The following is a 20,431-nucleotide window of genomic DNA, read 5'->3' as shown; positions in this document are numbered from 1 at the left end:
AAAAAAAAGTTGCTATATGTCAAATAATTTTTATTTTTTGAGCAGTTTTAACAAGTCAGTTGAAATGAGTAGAACAGACAGGTGTTCGAACATAACTTTCTATATTTATTGCACGTCAACAGACAACAAGAGTTTTATCCTGCACTTCAAGTATTATCTTTGTAAGAAAAGTGTTTTTGGCCACTAGCTTTGTAAATGCGTGTATCGCTGTGAGATGCTTCATTAAATTAGAGTTGCTTACAGCGGATGTCGACAAAATCTTCGCTCCTGGAAATAATGTATACATTATATGCACGTTCTTGCCTTTGACCACAATGAATTTGAAGTAGTGCTTATATCTCCACCTTGAAAATGCCAACTTTTCATAGGATTGTTCCTGACTCCCCATCTCTGCTGCTGCTGCAAATCGCTGTTTAGCAGTTGCGTGTGTGTGTGTGTGTGTGTGTTTGGCGCTGCTGGCGCGTGTGCCGGCATGTGTGTAAAAACAGTAGCTCTGATTGGCTACCATGAAACACATGACTCTGCCTTAGCCAATCATAATCGCTTATCTCGTTATTAACCGACCTCCTCACTAGCTGTGTGAGCCAGGGGTGCGTTCGGATTAAACAGTTTTTTCTATCAATGCATAGTAACGCACCGCATTTAACGTCCAGTAATGTTAACGGCGTTGTAACGACGGGAAAAGTAATTAATTAGATTACCCCGTTACTGAAAAAAATAACGTCGTTACCTAACCTACCTATTCCAAACACTGATCAAATTTAAGTGGGCTGTTTAGCACCACTGTATCTTTTCCCCCCAGTCATCTGACTGATTCGGAATTAACAAAAAGTTTTTTCCCGCATTGTGCGAAGAGCATTAGGCTCCTCCCTCTGGTCTGTCAGTCAACCTGTGCAGAATAAATATTGATCTCCCTCCCAGTATCACTTCTGTGTGAAGTGGAGAGGAGGCTGAGAGCACTTGGATGTTGTTTTCCGTCCAGGCGAGGCGCGAGACAGGGATGCTGATATTGTTGCATGGACCACGAATATTTGCTAGTTTATTTGGGAACCAATTTGACGGGAAAAGCGTTTATTGTCCGGAGTTTTGTATTTTTATGGAAATTACGGTAGAAGCAAGCAGAGATGTCTATAGACGTTGAGCTATTGGACAGAATGGGTCAATCCAGTAAAGTGAACATCAAAATGGACTTTTCTGTTTATGTGCTTTTGCATATTTTATGTAGAATATTATTGCTTTCTTGGAAATAGCACTAATGGTGCACTTTACACTACGCGTTCTTATGGATGTTTTCCAAGTTTCGGACTATTCCCACCAAAGCTTGTTGCAATAATTATCTCACAAAATATAGTGTTTTGACGAATTTTAGCGAGTCGACACAACTGCAAGAATGGACGCCGGAAGCGAGGTGTCAACTTTGGTTTCTCCCGGTACCGATGGAAATGCGCCAAAACATTTGTGGAGGCAACAGAGCCCGGTTCCTCTTCAGATCCAGAACTCTTTCGGCTCGCGCAAGAACTACCGGGTGAGACAGAGAGGCTTTTCTGACACGGAAAAATACCTGAATCCCAGGACCATGGACCGGACATACGCTGTGGATACCGGTAACCGTCCTGGTTTAAAGAAGTCAAGAATGTCATGGCCATCATCCTTTCAAGGACTCAAACGGTGAGAACATTTTGGCCCGTCCAAGTAAACAAGGCGTATATATGTGTGTGTGTGTGTTTGTATATGTGTGTGTGCATATATATATATATATATATATATATATATATTATTTTGACAGTAATTACTTTATATAAGTTCTTTAAACGCATTATATGTAGGTAGAGTATTTAATTTGTACTAACAGATACATTAGTATATCATCCTTAGGCCTATAAACTGGGAATCTGTGTGTGTATGCATAATATACGTATATATATGTATATAGTTTTTTTTTCTTTATCCTAAATTAATCTAGGATAAAAATGAATCATTTTGGTTCATTTTTGTCGCAGAGAAAGATTGCAAGTTTAAATTGTGTATATATGCCAAGTGAGTTTTGTTAGCTTTTGTCAGTAAATAGATTTCTTTTTGATTTCGTTGGAACTTAATGTAAAAAAAAAACATTTATATATATATATATATATATATATATATATATATATATATATATATATATATATATATATATAAATATGTTTGAATATCTTGAACTTTAAATTGTGATATTATTCTAACTAGTCCAAAAGAAATTAATAAGAAAAATCGGATGCCATCTGGAGAGGCGTCACAGAAGTAATGCAAGTAAAAGGTATGCTGCGCAATGAATCAGAATACTCTTTTTATTGGCTGTGGTTTTGTTGTTGTGCTATCAGTCTGGACAGAAAAATGGCTTGATGTGGAATAGATACGACACATGGATTGCAGAATGGACAGACTCAGATTTGAGTCTGAATAATATCTAAAAATGTTTAAGTATAAAGGGCCTGTATTTCGTGTACAAACAGTTTAGCAAATGGCCAAGAAAGGAACTGAATGTTTAGGTAATTATAATCAATATTTTTAATTAGCTTAGAACATGAGGCATGGCTTCTCTTGATGAGATCGTGCAGAAGTACTTTTCACGTCTGTTGCTCTCTGGAGAGCCCTCTCGAGAACTGCTGTCCTTCACGGCTCTCCATTCATTCACTGAATGACAAATAAGACTGTTTACACCCATAACAGACCAGTTCATTGCAAACTGAACACCAGACTTTCACATCTAGTCCCTGATGATCTAGTACTTGGTAAGAGGAGACCAACGGTTCAAATGTTCCCTGAAGAAAAGTGTTTATGAGAGAGCCTTAGTTATAGACAGAAATATGCAGAATGATACTCTTGAATCAAACTAATAATAGACCATTAGTCACAGATTTGATACCTTTCGGTCAGAGCAATGAAATGTTTCCTTACCTTCTGTACTGCCCTCACACTGGCACTAAGTGGTAAATGTAAATGTTATATCTTTCACCCTGACAAGACATTGTAGATTTTACTATTTTATGTCCTTATTCCTCAAGGATTCCTCTCTTTACTCCCCAAACCCAAAGTATGCAAAAGCAAACACATTTTTTTTGTCTTGAAACTAAGCACCTCGATTTATGATGTCAGTGTTCAGTTTAAACAAGAATGGAAGAAAAACAAGTCCTACCTTTTATCATAATGCAGATAATTGCTTCTATAGTCCATTTAAATCCATTTTCTCATTACTGGAGATGGATTTCCTCGAGACTCACGGAGGGGGTGATATTCAACCCCACACATTTAGACCACGACCAGAATGTATGACTCACTTTTGTGAATGTTTATAAAAACGTTAATATCCAGGCCCATCTTACCTCTTCATTTCGAGTTTTCCTTGCTGAGCAAATTGTTCTCAGTGTTTGTGAAATGATGTTCAGTGACTTAATGTGAGCAGCATCTAGCTAATGTTTTTTAGTGCTTTCAAAAGCAGTGGTTATATCAGCTTTATGGACAAAAATAGCAACATCTAGGGCTTGCTTGACTAGGATTTTATGCAAAAACTTTTGATGTTCAGTAAAAAATACTTTTTACTAATGTTGTTCTTTTTGTGAATGCAATTTTTATGCTGAAGAATTATGTAGTATGACGTTTATTCTAAAATGGATTGTAAAACAGTGCTTTGGTTGTTTTGACATGCTGTGCAAGAAGCTCTTTTTATAAATTATGACTGAACCTTTCTGTTCATTGCCTCCTTTGTGCATTGTACCAAGAAATTGGCTTGAAAGGAACCAATATCTGCACAAACCACCATGCACATCTGTCAGCTGATCCCAAGAGCTAATTGTCGCACTGGTCGCTGGAAACACCTGAGATGTGAACATGTTTGCTGTGCAGCTGTGTGTGAGTGCTGTTACTTTAAACCTCTCGATCATAGGAGTTCATCCTGATAGATAGTGGTAAGATCAGTAAGTTGAGACACTTAAGATCTTCTCTGATTAGCCAACAATTGGGGACTGTGAAGATGGTGTTATCATTGTGAGGTGAACCCCTGTGCAATGCAGTGATGTGTTTTTTTTTGTTTATTTTGGCATGTTAATTTAAACAAAAATATATTAACCCTGTCTCTCAGTGACATCTTTATAGTGCAGATATTCTGCCTGTCAGGCAGCATGGATTTGGTTTCTAAAGTAGTCTCAGTTGTACTACTGTTTTGTACACAGAAACGCACACGCAGACAGCCAAATCCCTCAGAGACCTGATATGCATCATGTTGCAGAACTGCCTCTAGATGCAGATAAAGCTTTTTTGCTTTAAATCCAGAGTGCTCCTGGTGCACAATAGAGCTGATTTGCAATATATTTAATATCGATGATATATTTATAATGAATTTGCTGGTGATTATAAAATTAAGCTAGTTTATTTTGCTATCATTAGACTCCTTTGTATGATCATGGTGCTAGCGCCAGCATGTTTGATTCCCAATGAATATCAAAGTGTAAATGAACATATGTTTTGCGAGTAGTGAGTATGAGTTTAAGACAGATGCCAAACTTTTTAAACTTCAGTAGCAAAAACAGCATTACTAAGTTTTATTCATTCCATCAGTTCAGACTGTCTGTTAAAATTGTCTGAATAAAGTGTTAGTTAGACTGACTGAAAAATGATAATTTCTAGCCATATATATAGTACAGACCAAAAGTTTGGACACACCTTCTCATTGAAAGAGTTTTCTTTATTTTCATGACTATGAAAATTGTAGTGGGGCGGGGCTGAGGGACGTGGGAACAAGAAGGGAGGCCGGCAATGATTGGGCAAATCAGTGGCACCTGCGGCCCACCGCCGGTCTCGAGTCCCACGTAGGAGATGGAAGGATATAAAACTGGAGCGACGACAGTGAAGGTCGAGAGAGGACCAGGCCTGGGATTTTAGTTGTGTTTTGATTTTTATTTGAGCACACCAGTCGTCCGTGAGGGGCTGGTGCGCTGTTTTGTGTTTATTTTAAATTATTAAAATTTTATTTGATTGTCCGCCGGTTCCCGCCTCCTTCTTCCCGATGACTAGGAAGTCTTGTATCATTACAGTGGTGTCGAAGCCCGGGAGAAGGAGGGACACGCTGCTGAAGATCCCTCACCGCTGTGGTGAATCCGCGGTGCCAACGAGCAGGCGAGGAGTGTGCCGCCATGGACGCTCGAGGCGGTGGACTGGAGCGAGTTGCCGGGGACGGGCGAGCTCGCTACCGGCCGCCCACGATGTGGAGAGACGGCTGCCGTCCGTGAGGGAGCGGAGGAGTCGGCGCCGTTCGGCAGGTGGCCGGAGCCTGCTGCCATCCGCCGGAACGGGGAGGAGCAGGGAACGGGGGACTCCTGCCGGCTGCCCTAAACCGGAGGAGCCGTCGCCGTCCACCGGGTGGCGGAGGAGTGTCGTGCCGTCTGCCGAGGGCCGTCCAGTGCCACCGCCAGGCACCGCGGAGGAGATCACCCAGCTGGTGGAGGGCCGAGCAGCAGTGCGTCTGGGAACCGAATTTTTTATTTTTTTTCTCTCTCCCCTCTCTCGTCTCTGTCGCTCCTCCTTCCATCTCCTTTTCTCTCGCCTCGTCTGTCCTATCCCCAGGTTCCCGCAGGTCCCCGTGAGCGGTCCCCGCCGGAGGGGCGATGGGGGTATGTGGCGAGTGGGGCGGGGCCGAGGGACGTGGGAACAAGGAGGGAGGCCGGCAATGATTGGGCAAATCAGTGGCACCTGCGGCCCACCGCCGGTCTCGAGTCCCACGTAGGAGATGGAAGGATTTAAAACTGGAGCGACGACAGTGAAGGACGAGAGAGGACCAGGCCTGGGATTTTAGTTGTGTTTTGATTTTTATTTGAGCGCACCAGTCGTCCGTGAGGGGCTGGTGCGCTGTTTTGTGTTAATTTTAAATTATTAAAATTTTATTTGATTGTCCGCCGGTTCCCGCCTCCTTCTTCCCGATGACTAGGAAGTCTTTTATCATTACATGTAGATTCACACTGAAGGCATCAAAACTATGAATTAACACATGTGGAATTATATATGGAATTATATACATAACAAAAAAGTGTGAAACAACTGAAAATATGTCATATTCTAGGTTCTTCAAAGTAGGCACCTTTTGCTTTGATTACTGCTTTGCACACTCTTGACATTCTCTTGATGAGCTTCAAGAGGTAGTCACTTGAAATGGTCTTCCAACAGTCTTGAAGGAGTTCCCCGAGAGATGCTTAGCACTTGTTGGCCCTTTTGCCTTCAGTCTGCGGTCCAGCTCACCCCTACACCATCTCGATTGGGTTCAGGTCCGGTGACTGTGGAGGCCAGGTCATCTGGCGCAGCACTCCATCACTCTCCTTCTTGGTCAAATAGCCCTTGATGCCTTCAGTGTGACTCTACAATTTTCATAGTCATGAAAATAAAGAAAACTCTTTGAATGAGAAGGTGTGTCCAAACTTTTGGTCTGTACTGTATGTTATAAAAACCACCAAAAAAAAAAAAATATATATATATATATAATGAAAGAAGTCTTGTACACTGCATTTATTTGTTCATAAATAGTGTAGAAAGTGTACTATAGTGTAATATTATTAACATGTAAAATAACAGTATGTAAATATTTTAAAATCTCATTTATTCCTTTGATGTCAGAATTGAATTTTCCTCATTTCCAGTCTTCAGTGTCACATGATCATTCAGAAATAATGAAGATATCTGATAAAGAATTATCTGATTGGCTAATGATTTGGTGCTCAAAAAAGATTTTTTATTCTTTATTATTATTGTAATTATTTATTTATTTATTTTGATGACTAGAAAATTCTAATTTGTGGCACCATCAGCCCTTACAGTATGTGGGTTGACGTCAATACAAATCAATACTGTTGCATTTGTATTCTCTGTGAGTCTAAGTCCTGTGATACACTACATATTTGATTGCAGTGATAACTGGGGCCTGGTTGCTGAGGCTTTCACCTGTGATGAAGAGAGCTGTCACTGGTAGAGCATTCATTCTTTCTATAAACACAGGGATAGTGTCTCCCATGAGTGGGTTTGATTTATGTGCAGCAAGAATTCAGGTAGATCGGTGTTCCCATTGAATTCAGAAAAGAATCAAACAGTGGTACTGTGTGTTAATGTGAAAAATGTGTAAATTACTAGTACAAAATGGGAATATCAGTGATTTTTTGGTGAATTCATCATTTCCATTGGTTTTAATTCACAGATGAGACTTCTGAGCACAGAAATTGAATGCTGCCACTGCACAAAAATCAGTATTATATTTTATAAATTGGCATTGTTAAAAAATAATCTGACCCACTTCTTCCAAGTAAAGGACAGGATTCACTCCCATGGTCGGCAGAAACAAACATGACATTATTAGTCATAGAAAAACCGGCTTCAGGGGGTCTGTGGCGCCAAAGAGAAATTTATGTCACAAATGAAGAGGACTGAGTTGCTCAGGGGAACTGATGTTGCTCTAGTTTTTACATATGCTGGTCACCCCTCCCTCTTTTTCAGTTTTATGGAAAACTTTTTTTGACACACATTTATTTTGGGTACAAGTACACTTATTAATTCTCCTGATTCTCTGTGGTGGGGGTGGGCGGTCTGACCAAAATCTTCCATCTAGTAATGTTATTTTATTTTTTAATATGTATGTGTATATATATATATATATATATATATATATATATATATATGTAGTAAAGGACAGTACCATACGACTATCAGGAATATATGTTTCTTAATCATACCGCTGTTCTCCTCAGTTCTGATCCAAATGCATGTAATCATGTCCTTTTTCCCTCCAAGGTTTTGAGTTGGTGTTACACGACACCTCTGGAGGATTAGGTCCGATCTCTTAAGCTGGATGCTCTGATCCCAGGGGTTAGAGTACCTGCAGCCTCTACCTGGGTTTATGACTCACTGGCTCGGCTTACTATGCAGCTTTCCCTGGCAACAATAGAGAACATGCATCATCTCGGCTCAGGACTGAGTAGTGCAGTGACAGAAATGCAATATATTTGAGATCTGTATGCTTTTTATTTGTTTGCGTATGCTTCATGCAGTTTATACAGGAATAGAAAATATCTTGCATGAATGATCTAAGAAACCCACACAGCTAATATAGGAGGCTGAAGGACAGGTTTGAGAAGTGATCGAAACGATGAAATGTACCAGAGAAAATGAGATCACTAAATCTGAATCACTTTTTGCTGATGTATTTATTTATTTATTTTTGGTAAAAAAAAAAAAAAATTAGTTAGTTACAAAGAAAAGAAAGCTTGGAGATAAAGGAAAAGAGGAGTCAGAACAAAGCATGTGTTATCTTTTTGGACCACACATGCACACATGCATTCATGACTTGCAGTACAACAGAATGAGATCTTTTACTTTCGCTTGAGGTGATGTTATGTGATATTCCTGGAGAGAGGCTGCTTTCTGATTGGTCGCCTGGCTGCATGCGCCGTTTGCCTCCGAGGTCACCCTGGCAAAAAACAATGGAAGGTCAAAGAGAGATGAGAGGTAGACAAAGACTTCAACAATTACAATATTGATTGTGTTTTAGAAAATAAGACTGTTATGGTTATATATTTGACTTGGATTTTCCAATGCGTTAGTCATGTCTTTTCTCTTTTATGCATTAAAATCTTACAACCTCCGGTGAAATAAAAAGGAATCAAAATCTAATTTATCTATGGAAATCAATGGAACGTTTTTGTTTCAGATTTTCCTGAAATACTAAGACATTGTGACGCAAATGTAAATATTTTTAGGTCACTAATCAAATCAAATTTGTAACATTAATTATGTGAACTGCTTTGTACAGATGTTCTATTGAAACACATGATACTTTTTGGAACATTCTGTAAATGTAGGTGGGCATATGATCCTCTATTGGTAAAATAATTGCATCATCTGAAGATTAATAATGGATTCTGGTGATGACAATGAATATGGACTGGAAACTGTAGCTGCATGTCACTCACTTTCTTTAGTAACCTTTAGTAACCTTTAGATTATGCAGATGAGATGCGAAGACCATCCATATAGCTCAATGGTTTGATAGAAGGCCTATGAATATTTATAAGATGACAGCTCAGTTGTTGACAGCTTTCTGAGATGGCAAATGTACAATATTTACAGGCTTTGTCTGACCTATCCCACATAAACAGATGGGTGTATTGATATATATATATCGTTGTTTTTTTGGCATTTTTATTTCTTTATCTTGCATGTATATGTATGTATGTGTTTGTTTTATTTTTATTTTTTCTATAGTCTTTTTTTCTATCTGCCCTTTCTTGTACAATTCTTTCCTCTGCTTCCCTGATGACCAATTACCTTGTCAGGGTGCAACCTGAGCTTTCTTTTGAGCGCTGCTTTGTTCAGGAATCTTCTGTTTTGTCTGTCTTGTTTTTCCTTTTTGCCCCCTGGAGATCTGCAAGCGTATCTAGTCTCTCTCTCTTTTATCATACATGATGCATAATATTTTCTATTAAAGTACATCAGGATTTTAAATATAAAGGTATAATATGTAAATCAATAGAATTGAAGGTCCTTCCTGTGCAATAAATGGGCGCTTGACAGTTCTGGTATGTACTGGACTCACTACTCTAATGGGATGTCATGGTTGGAAAATTCCAGACAATTCTTTGATAGACACAAATAGAGACTCCTTTATATTGTTTCCTTGTATGTTGACATCCTAATTTACATCTGGTGGTGTGGCTGAGCATGCAAAATTGTTCTGTGGTCAAGAGCAATGCAATGAAATGTTGTTTACTTCAGTTTCTCCTGCTTTATTAAAGCACGAATTACCTTTATTTTTATTTATATCAATTTTGCTTGACTGTGTGAAAGGGCCCTACTGGAGATTCTGGCAATGCACAGCCTGAATTAAGTGTCTCAATGAAACGTGGGTGTATATGAGATTAATTGCTGGACATGAAGTTTAATATTTTCTTAATGCCAGGGGGGCAGGCAAAACAGATGGGCCTCAAAAACTCTTAAATATTTAGTTTTTCATTTGGTCCATATTGGCGTTGTAAATCATGTTAGTGACTAATAGATTGCTTCATTGTTTATGAGGAAATGAACCCATGGTGAAGGTTTTTGTGTTGGGATTTCTGTGTCTGTTGGCCTGTTATTGGCAGCTTCTGCTGTTTGTTGTGATGGCCTTTTGAAGAAATGGCTTCTATGGAGGTGATAGGCCATCTTCACTGCAAACCTCTTTGGTTTTCCCATCTCCTTGAAGTGTCAGACCCCCTGAAGGAGAATCTTTCTGCTCTGCAGTCCCACAGACAGATCCATGTGTTTGGGAATGGGAAGGAATAGATCACGGGACATCAGATGGAAAGATAATACACACACACCCTCACATTCAGTTCACCTTCTGTGGCAGATACTAATGCTGCGGTTCACCACCTTTTGTGTGATTTATTAGCCTCTGTTTTACTTTTTTTTTCATGCAATTCTAATAAATTACAAAAACTAAATAATTTTTTTTGTGATATCTATTTTATTTAAATATATTAAACAAATACTTTTTTGTGCATTTTGTTAAGCTTTTAAATATAGATAATATTATTTACTTAATTCATATACTTAAAAAATACTTATTAAATAATACAATGATTCTAATAAATGACACATTATTTGATTTCTATTTAAATTATATTATGCTTTTTTAAAATATATTTTTGATTTATATAAAATAAAATATATTTAGATAGGATGGATAATATAAAATAATTTTAGATTTCTGAAATATTTTAAATACATATTAATTAATAAGATGGATAGATATATAGATAGATTTTTTTATATTTTATATAGAAAATATATATATTTTTTTACATTTTGTAATCGTAAACAAATGGGCAAAATAATATATACAACAGCAAACAAGAGTTGTAAGCCCTAGTTGTGCAGTCTTTTTTTCATGCATTTTTGGTCAGTGAGTGGGACAGAATGAAGGCCATTTCTGCATGTGTTCTGAATGATGATTACAGTGGAGGCCATTAGTCTATTTTTGGAGTTCTTGCCCTGTGGGTTATACCCACCACCCTTGATAAAATGTGACCCATTTCTGGTAAATGCTCTTTCCTCAGCCCCCTCTTTAGGCTTGAAACTGACCATGTGGCAAACCTTGAAATTTAAGAACACCACTTCCTGTTAAAGGAGCAGGAACAAAGTTAAGCCACTTTGTTATTTTTAGGAGGACAAATGCTTCGCCCAAGAAATTAGAGTAGGAGAGTATACTGTATACATTTCTATAAGATATACATATACTTATGTGGACCCTGTTGTGTGTATGAACATGGTGTCTAATGAGAAAGACCTTTACAGGTTTTGGGGTTTTGAAATTCCTCCTGACTGTCTCCTACTGATGAGGTCACGAAGCCACATTGAACCCAGCTGGCTGTTCTATAGCGTTTAGGTGTTTCTGCAGGGTGCCAGGCTGTTGTTCCTGCTCTCCTGACATATCTGGGTCATTCTATTAAGGGGACTAAGGAGACCTTTTGTTTTAGTGAGAGCTAGCTAGTTCTCGTAGTGAGAAGTTTTTTTCCTAAATAGTTTGCCAGTGAATATGATGTGTTGTTTTCCATGCTAAACATCCATTTACCTTAATGTTGGGTGTAGTGCAGCTTACTGCTGTTTTGTCAGGTACACTCATAGTCAGCGAGTGCACGGGTGTCAGGATAGAAAGCTAGTACCACAGTGTGAATTAACATAAACACCGCCTTCGTCCTGACTTTCATCTCAATTTGTCACTTTGATTGCATTTAGGCTCATTTCTTGCTATGAAAAATATATTTTTCACCATCATGAATATTTTGATTAAAAAAAAAAACACGGACCTAAGGCTTGTCATTTTACAGCACTCCGATTACAAATGCATTTTGTGTAGAGCGCTGCGTGGAGATCGACATTCAAAAGCATGATAATTTTGGTCTAGATGAGTCAGCCCCCTGTTAAATGCATCATAAAAATATCAGATCTATTTGAACCTTTACAATTCTTTTATTGCTAAAAATGAAAAAGTGATGAAAAAAACATCATCCAGATGTGAGTCCTTGCTAACACTCGGTGTCTCAAGTGTCTTTCCTTCACAATAGGAATTGTTTTTGCCACTAATTCATTACAGAGCAGCTCTAAAAGGAACAGTTCCCCCAAAAATGAAAATAATGTCTTTGTTTACTTGCCCTTGTATTAAACTTTATGCACTTTTCCTTGCGTCATGGCAAATGGATTCTTAATGCAGCTTACAAAAGACAAAACAACAGTATTTTGACATTTCATTTCTGTGATTACTGTAGGTGAAAAATTAACAGTGCCTCAAATCTGTCGTCTTTTTAGTGAATTTTCCCTTTTTAAGTTTTTGCACACTGGTTGGTTGTAGGAATCAGTCCAAATTTTTTACTAATCATTAATTTTTCATTTTTAGATTTTTGTATCATCAAAATAGTCAATATGACTTCCACATCATTTGAGGTTCTCAGTATGGAAAAAAGCAGCTTGGACAATTTGCCTAAGATCTTTTGTGTGCAAGGACAGGAAAATATATTCAGCCATATTTTCACCGTATTTTGTGAAGCCTCCCTTGGTAGGTGTCCTGTTTTGCATTTTTAATGCATGTGCGCAAGAGCTGTCAATGGCTTGCTTTTGCATTTACCCTTGGAGCTTGTCGCAAGTTTCTGACAGTATTACATGAAAAAACTGTGTCAGCGTGAAGGAGGCTAGCCACTGTGAGGCTCAGAAAGTTGAATAACAGAAGCAGATCTGACACACAGCCAAAATATTATTCGTGCCAAATCTGTGAGATGCATCATTAAGGAGAGAATAAGCCCTGCCAAGGCCAGCGATAGAAAAACAACTTGTGTGACCAAGACATTAGCTGGTCGATCCCAAAGGTTTACTCTCTAGTGAGGACAAGCTCCCTACACATTTTCAAGGTGACAACAGAAATGAGTCAAGCATTATCACATGATAAAACAGATTGTACTATAAAGGAAAATCTGATATTAGATGAGGAGTTTTGGGCTTTTGTGGACAGTGGAGAAGAACCTGGGTAAAAAAAAAAAAAAAGTAATTGTGCAAAGCAAACTCTATTATCTGTGATATAGAAGAGAATGTGAAGCCTTGTTTTTTTCATCCAGCCTTTCACAGAACTATCTTGTGATGGTGCAAAATGATGAGAGCAGGAACAGGATAGATTTTGAGGTGTATAGGAAGGTCTTACTTTTTTAGCATTTCATCAAAATTCAAAAGTTATCTCTATTCATCCTGCAACCAAGTAATAGTCCTTAATACACTGAAAGTGGAAATTGGCTTCTTCTGATATGCTTCAGGTAAAAATGGTTTAAAATGAAACTAGCTGTCCAGATTTCAGTGTTATTTTAAATTAGAATTTCAGAGTGAAATGTAAAAATGAGATGTTTTCACCTTCAGAAATTCTGTAGCTCTTGAACTGTGTGGAGGTAAAACATTTTTCCTGACACTAGTATGCCCTCTTGTGTCCAAATAGAGCATGAGTAGTTCTATTTTTTTTCTGTTCTGAGTATGGTGCAGTCCTAATGTAGGTTTTATTACCCTGTTGTGGATATTTGTTTATTGAAAGAACAATTATAGTTGTAAAATTGCAATATAAATGAAGTTAAGTTATAGCTAATGTCAAATAAATACTGCTTTAGTTTCAAAGAAAAATAGGATGATAAAAAGGTTTAAATGTTGTTTTATGATGTTGTCAATTTAATATTGTGATTTATTTTAATTCTACAGTTCTTTAATAATATTAGCCAGTCTTAATTTATCTATGACATAAACATAATAATGATAATAAAAAATAATATAGCTAAAATCTTTAAAAGCTTTTTATCACAGTACATGCAGTGTGCTATCATGGCGTGTTAAAGCATTAAAATATTTTAAAATGATTAATACAAATTAAAATGTTAATTTTAAAATAAAATAAATAAAATGTAACAAATTTAATTGATATTTTAATGAATAATACTATAATACATGGTATACATTTTTATTAAATACAATATCAAATACAATATTTATAGAAAAATATTCATTATGTAAAATTAATAAATGTGTATGTGTATATAGTTACATAGTACAATTTTAATACAGTTTTCAAGGTGTGTTCACATTATAGTTAGACCTTTAGTTAATGGATTTTAATGTTGGTGCAATGTTTGTATTTATGGGTATGTGTGTACATTGTAAGGGCTGCTACACTAAAGAAAAAAATTAAGCAAAGAAAATCCTAATAAGGAAAGATATATGAATGGTGTGAACCCAGTCATCCAGCAGAGGGAGATGTTTTATCGTAAGTGTTCATGTGCAAGTCAGACTTTCTAAAGTTGTTTAAGTTTGTGCATTGTAAACCACTGAGATATGCAGTCCAGTGTTTTAAGTCAGGTTTAGGGATTAAGGAATTGTTCCCCCAAAAATGAAATATGTAATGTAGAATTTTAGCTGGAAGATGAATTTTTGCAGGAACTGTTCCTTTAAGTAAACCATTCCTGTCATTTTCTTTTAGTACATATACTGGACTGAAGTTACTTTGTTCTCGCTGTTCCTAAAATAAGTGGACAAGCTATAGTTTGTTTTACAGTCTAAATTTGCTCCATTATTTAATTGAAAGCTTGCCAGCACACAATGCAATCTAATTTTAGTTCATGTTTTTTATGCCTTGATTTTTGAACTGTTGATGGCACAAGGGTATGACAGCCTCTGTAATAATAATAAAATAACAAAGTGTGTCAAAAGATGTGCCACTTCTTAACTTTCATTTAATTTGTTAGAGGACATCCTTTTATACTACTGTCCTTTAAGCATGCCAGACTTTAAAAGGGTCTTTCATGGCATTGTGTTTGAAGGGTGCCACAGCTATGATTATGGAATGATATTGCGGACATTATTCAAAAGGCATTGCAAATTGTATTTGCAATTGCGTTTTCAATTTGTGGACGCATAAAATGTGACACAATCCAAACGCAAATGCAAATCGCGCATTACCGTTTTCATTTTCGATTAAGTGAACGCACAGTGTCTGCCAAATTTAAAATGGAAATGCAAAGTCCATTTGCAATTGTGTTTTCCATATCTTACGAGCTATGAGCCTGTCATATTTAAATAGCAATATTAATTACCACATTTGCCTTTTCACTCTCTCTGCACTGTGCATGTAAACTGCCAAAACTCAAATGGAATCGCAATACGTTGAATTTCCAACGTCTACACGGAAACCTGTCAATCAAGTGACAGGGGTGGGGCCATTTTATTGGGCGTGTTTGCATTGGGAAGTGAAGATCGTACTAAAATGTACCATGTTTTTACTAGGGTAAATATAAGTTAACGATAATGTTTATAATTAAGCCACAGTAGCCACAAATGTACAGTTGTCTGAGACGTTATGAAATGTTCTTTAATATCATGAACCATAAAATGTAGTCAGTGTTCTGCTATTGTTTATTTTCATAATAGGTAAACACAGGCCACAAGTTAAGATGGTCACAGATCTGGTGCTGCTTCAGAGTAGCTTGGTAGCTCAGTGGTTAGTGACTGTCATCTCTAATGGCATACCGTCTTTTAGCGCGTGTTCGAAACCCGGGCCAACACAGACGTTCTTTATGTAGACGTTGGAAATTCAAATGCAAAAGGTATTGCGATTCCATTTGAGTTTTGGCAGTTTACATGCACAGCGCAGAGAGAGTGAAAAGGCAAATGTGGTAATTAATATTGCTATTTAAATATGACAGGCTCATAGCTCGTAAGATATGGAAAACACAATTGCAAATGGACTTTGCATTTCCATTTTAAATTTGGCAGACACTGTGCGTTCACTTAATCGAAAATGAAAACGGTAATGCGCGATTTGCATTTGCGTTTGGATTGTGTCACATTTTATGCGTCCACAAATTGAAAACGCAATTGCAAATACATTCCATCTATGATTCACACAAAGTGCTCTAGCACAGAGTTCTGCCTTATCAGGTGGAAGGCAGTTAGTCAATCAGAGTGCGAATAAACTGCTAAATGGTCACAGAGGTGGTGCAGCCTCATCAACGCCGCAGAAAAAGAAACGGACACTTTGCATTTATTGATGTTCAATATGTCTGTGACTGTCTATACATTTTGAGTATTCAATTTATTTATGGCTAGAGGATATCACCAGATATTGCAAATATCTCAGAAACGTGATAAGGTTGCATACAGTGGCAGGGGCCACATGTGCTTTTAGGGGGCACACTTTTTAAGTGGGCAAACTCATTTTAAATAATAATAATTTTTATATAATTTTATATAATTATTTTTTTTTGGTGTATAAGCTCTGATGAATAAGTGAAGCCCCTTCTCTCTGAAGAACATTGGCTGCATCTGAAAACTTAGGCAGGTGACTTGCTGCCTTGCTGTCTAATCAGGCAATGACTTTGCAGGCAGCATTTTTGCCCGAAGGCACCTCATGAAACGGATTTCGGACAGGCTTCTGAGGCGGAGTAATGGTTTAATGATCTACAGCAAAATATAGAGAGCTTTGGTGATAACTAAGTGGATATTTCTTTACTGCAATATTAATTTCTCGCTAGAAATTATATAAAAAGTGGAAAACGTTGTTCAGAAACATACATTTACACACAAACTGACCACCGACCGCTGACATTGATTTCGGACGTGTCTTGATGCCTTCCTACCTTGGAATGCGACCTCCGAAGGTATGGCGTTATATGTGTGCCTCAATCCTGAGCGAGTAATTGTACGTTTTGAGCACAGAGAACTATATTTTGCAAGCACATTACATTATATTTTGAACAGAAATTAACAATCGCAAAAAAAAAATTAGCTTGAGCAAAGAAAAAACAATTCCGTGCTCAATAAATGTATTTGCTTGTTTGCTATTATCCATATTAACGTGCAGTAATAACCCCTCTCACGCAGTTTACTCAGGTGCTCTCTCAAAAACTTATTCTCTGCGCTCCTGTCAAGTCCCCCCCCCCCTCTCTCTCTCAACCTCTTAATACTGTGCGCGCTCAACTCTTGACACACACACTCTCTCAACTTACAACAGCGTTACAAGTGTGCCACAAAATCAACCAATCGGAAAATGAAAGGTCAATTGTGATTGGCTGTTGGTCTCCAATCAAATCGCTAGTAGAACCAAAGCCCGTCTGGTCCGTGTACGTTTTGATCATTTCTTTTCCTATTTAGAATTCAATAACAAATTTTTTTTTTCAAAAAAAAAGTCAAAGCTCTTTACATTCTTTGCATGTGATTTATCAACACCTAGTACATTTTAAAATATACAGCTCATGAAAAATAAAAGTTCCAGATGGATAAACATTAAACGTACAGTATGGGATTTTTGGCCACCAGGGGTCACTCAATCAAAATAATAACAAGACGTACTTTGATGACATCGGGAAAGAGCGTGGGCTCATGGGAGTTGTTGTCATTGGAACACGCGCTCTGTCGCTCCCCACATTCTGCACTCATTCTAACTTAGTATTTTGAACTTAGTATATTTTCGAACGGAGCGATGTATGAATTATCAGACCCCTATCAAATCAATATTCCATCTAGCTAGTAGTTATATATGTTAAAAAACACGGTCGCCTTTCGTTAATAATTATAATTACGTTTATACTATGATATCGAACAAGATAGTGAACTGCATTCAAAGCTACTTAATCCAGCTAGATATAAAACAAATGTTGATTTACATTATACTATACATGAGAGCTAGTCCGTCTGCATTTTACACAAGACATCATCGTTTCACAAAATATACGGATAGATACAGTTAGCTGAATGGATGCATACCTGTTTATTAGAATGCAAGCGAGTTCGGCATCTCTCTGTAGTTTCAGCTTGTCACGAAGCTCTCTCCATCTTGGAAATGCAGCTCCAATATTTACCCGTGTCTTGTTTCTTCTCTTGTCCCAATACCTCTCGGGTCATTTATTTCACCCGTACGTTTGCGCTTCACAGAATGTGCAGGCAAAGCATAATCATGATCCATAACTAAGTTATTGATTGAGGCATAAATACTAATATAAACAATATAAATATAAAATATAATAGTCTTGATCAAGGCTAGCTACTACTTTTTCTTTTTCGTCTCTTCTTTTCTTCTGTTCACCTTTGTATTTGGCGTTCCGCCGGGTTCCGCAGGAAGTTAGATAAACTAGAGGGGTCAAAGGTTATATGACGCCAATTTGAGTTTGTGGAAACTGTTGGGATAATGTAAGTACACAACTAAAAAAATATATATAACATAGATATAGTGATTTCTGCTATTTTTAAAGCAAAAAAAATTACATATTGTGCCTTTAAATGCATAAACCAGTGCGAATAAACTATATCTTAAAATAAATTTGGAGGTAGGTTGAAAAGGCCAGAATGGGAAGTTTTAAGTAGTTGTACAGCTTGAAGTGTGAAATTTATTCCTGTACACAGATATGGCATATTCATGGCAGTACGCATGAAATTCATCTATTTATTTGTGATTTAAACTAATGTAAACAGAAATCCTGTTGCCCCCTCTAGTGGACATTAAGTGTTAAGACCTTCATTGCTCGGGTAACAAAAGGGTTTGGATTAGGATTTTTTGGGAAGTTAAGTCCGACCAGTTATACAGCAACGCGAGTCAGACGAGTCTGAAGATCTGAGCTGAATTTGGTGAAACATTAAAGTTGTAGTCGGTGTAAATTACTCTTATAATAAATAATAATAATGTTTAAATACATGTTGGCTTTCTCAAGCCCAACAAAGAATACGAAGAAGAGAAACATCATTCAATTTAGTATGCAATAAAACTAATATTACTAATTTATTTCATAAATTTAACTATATTAATTTTCACAATTATTTATTAATGTCACACACACATAGTGCCTTTAGACTTAAAAGCGGTTCAGCGCCGCCCACAAGTGCAAATGAAATATTGAAGCCATAAACCGATTTTTAAACCCCATACGACAAAATGAGATATCGTGCGTGAGAGGGGTTATTACTGCACGTTAATATGGATAATAGCAAACAAGTAAATACATTTATTGAGCACGGAATCGTTTTTTCTTTGCTCAAGCAAAATTTTTTTATTGCGATTGTTAATTTCTGTTCAAAATATGATTTTTTTTTAGGGCCTTATTGGTATTTTGGTTACACGATAAATTGTATTTAATTTAATGTAATTTCCATTTAATTCTGTTGTAGTTTCTGGCTGGGATGCTTCCTCACAGGAATAAAAGTCAAAGAACTTCTCATTACATAATTCATCCAGAGGTATTACTTGTGATTGTGCAATTTTGAAATCATTCCTAATAGTGATTTCATTAGATACTCAAGCCAGAGAAGAAACAGAGGTGTTCATAACATTAATAAAGTGCTGTGATTGAGAGCTCATTAAATGAAACACAATAATTTTTACAAATATTTTTATTACCATTCTTTTTATCACAAAATAGGCAGTGTAACATATTCTATCATTAAATGTTGTTTAAACTTTAAAAGGAAGCATAATTATACTTTCTATAAAATATTGTTAATAAATGCACATTAAAACCAATATCGAATCAATGTTGTTGTTAATAATAAATATTAAAATAATAACAAGAATGACAACAGTAACAATAATACTAATAATTTGTAGTAGTAGTAGTAGTATTTGTTATTAAAATATTTGTATTATATTGGTATTTATATTTTTATTAATAATACTTTATTAACCAATGTTTTTATAAATTATTATTAATTTGTGCTCCTGTGGCTCAGTGGTAGAGCATTGCGTCTAGGGTTGGGTATCGAGAATCGAGTATCGAGTGGAACCGGGACTAGCTTTGCGATTTTTCCCGGTATCGTTCAAAAGTTTTAATTTCGATTCCTAGTTTCGATTCCTAAAGCTTAAAAGAAAGAGAAAAAAAAGTTTCGATTCACAGTCCGCCCGGCGCCGACCAGAAGAAGAAACCGCTGAACACCAACGAAGAAGCGTCCACCGGAAGTTTTGGTATAACGAGCGATCCAACATGGACAGCGTGCGTCGGCGGTCCAAAGTGTGGCTTCACTTTTCGAAACAAAACGAAATCTCGGCAAAATGCAACATTTGCAGCAAGATTGTTTCGTGCATAGGAGGGTGCACGTCAAACATGATAAAGCACCTCCGATGTCATGGAGTGCAAGTAAATGTGTGCCCTGTATTTGACGCGCTGCGCCGACCGTCCTCCGCTGCCTCTTCCTCTGGCTCCGATCCCCAGCCTGGCACCGCAGTGACTACACTGCAGTCTGAATCCGGTAAGTAAAACAATACATACAAAAAATAATATGTCTTGCACCAACATTGGCGCACAACTATTTTCTTCAGAAAGACAGTTGGTTAGCTAAGCTCATTTAAAATATCTTAAACTTTTTTTGACCCTGACTCTTA

The 20,431-nt window shown here is 37.1% G+C and overlaps 1 protein-coding gene across 1 annotated transcript in view; it reads left to right on the top strand.

Moving 5' to 3' along the window:
- Positions 1 to 945: 945 nt before the first annotated feature.
- Positions 946 to 20,431, top strand: part of pde4d (phosphodiesterase 4D, cAMP-specific) — a 124,978-nt gene continuing 105,492 nt past the window's right edge. Inside the window, exon 1 of the mRNA XM_059523045.1 lies at positions 946 to 1,668. Coding sequence (XP_059379028.1) covers positions 1,391 to 1,668 — 278 coding nt within the window. The 5' untranslated portion in view covers positions 946 to 1,390. The remainder of the gene's footprint in view (positions 1,669 to 20,431) is intronic.

Source organism: Carassius carassius, chromosome 34, assembly GCF_963082965.1.
Source record: "Carassius carassius chromosome 34, fCarCar2.1, whole genome shotgun sequence".
Taxonomy (NCBI): Eukaryota; Metazoa; Chordata; class Actinopteri; order Cypriniformes; family Cyprinidae; genus Carassius; species Carassius carassius.
This window is presented reverse-complemented; position numbering and strand designations above follow the sequence as displayed.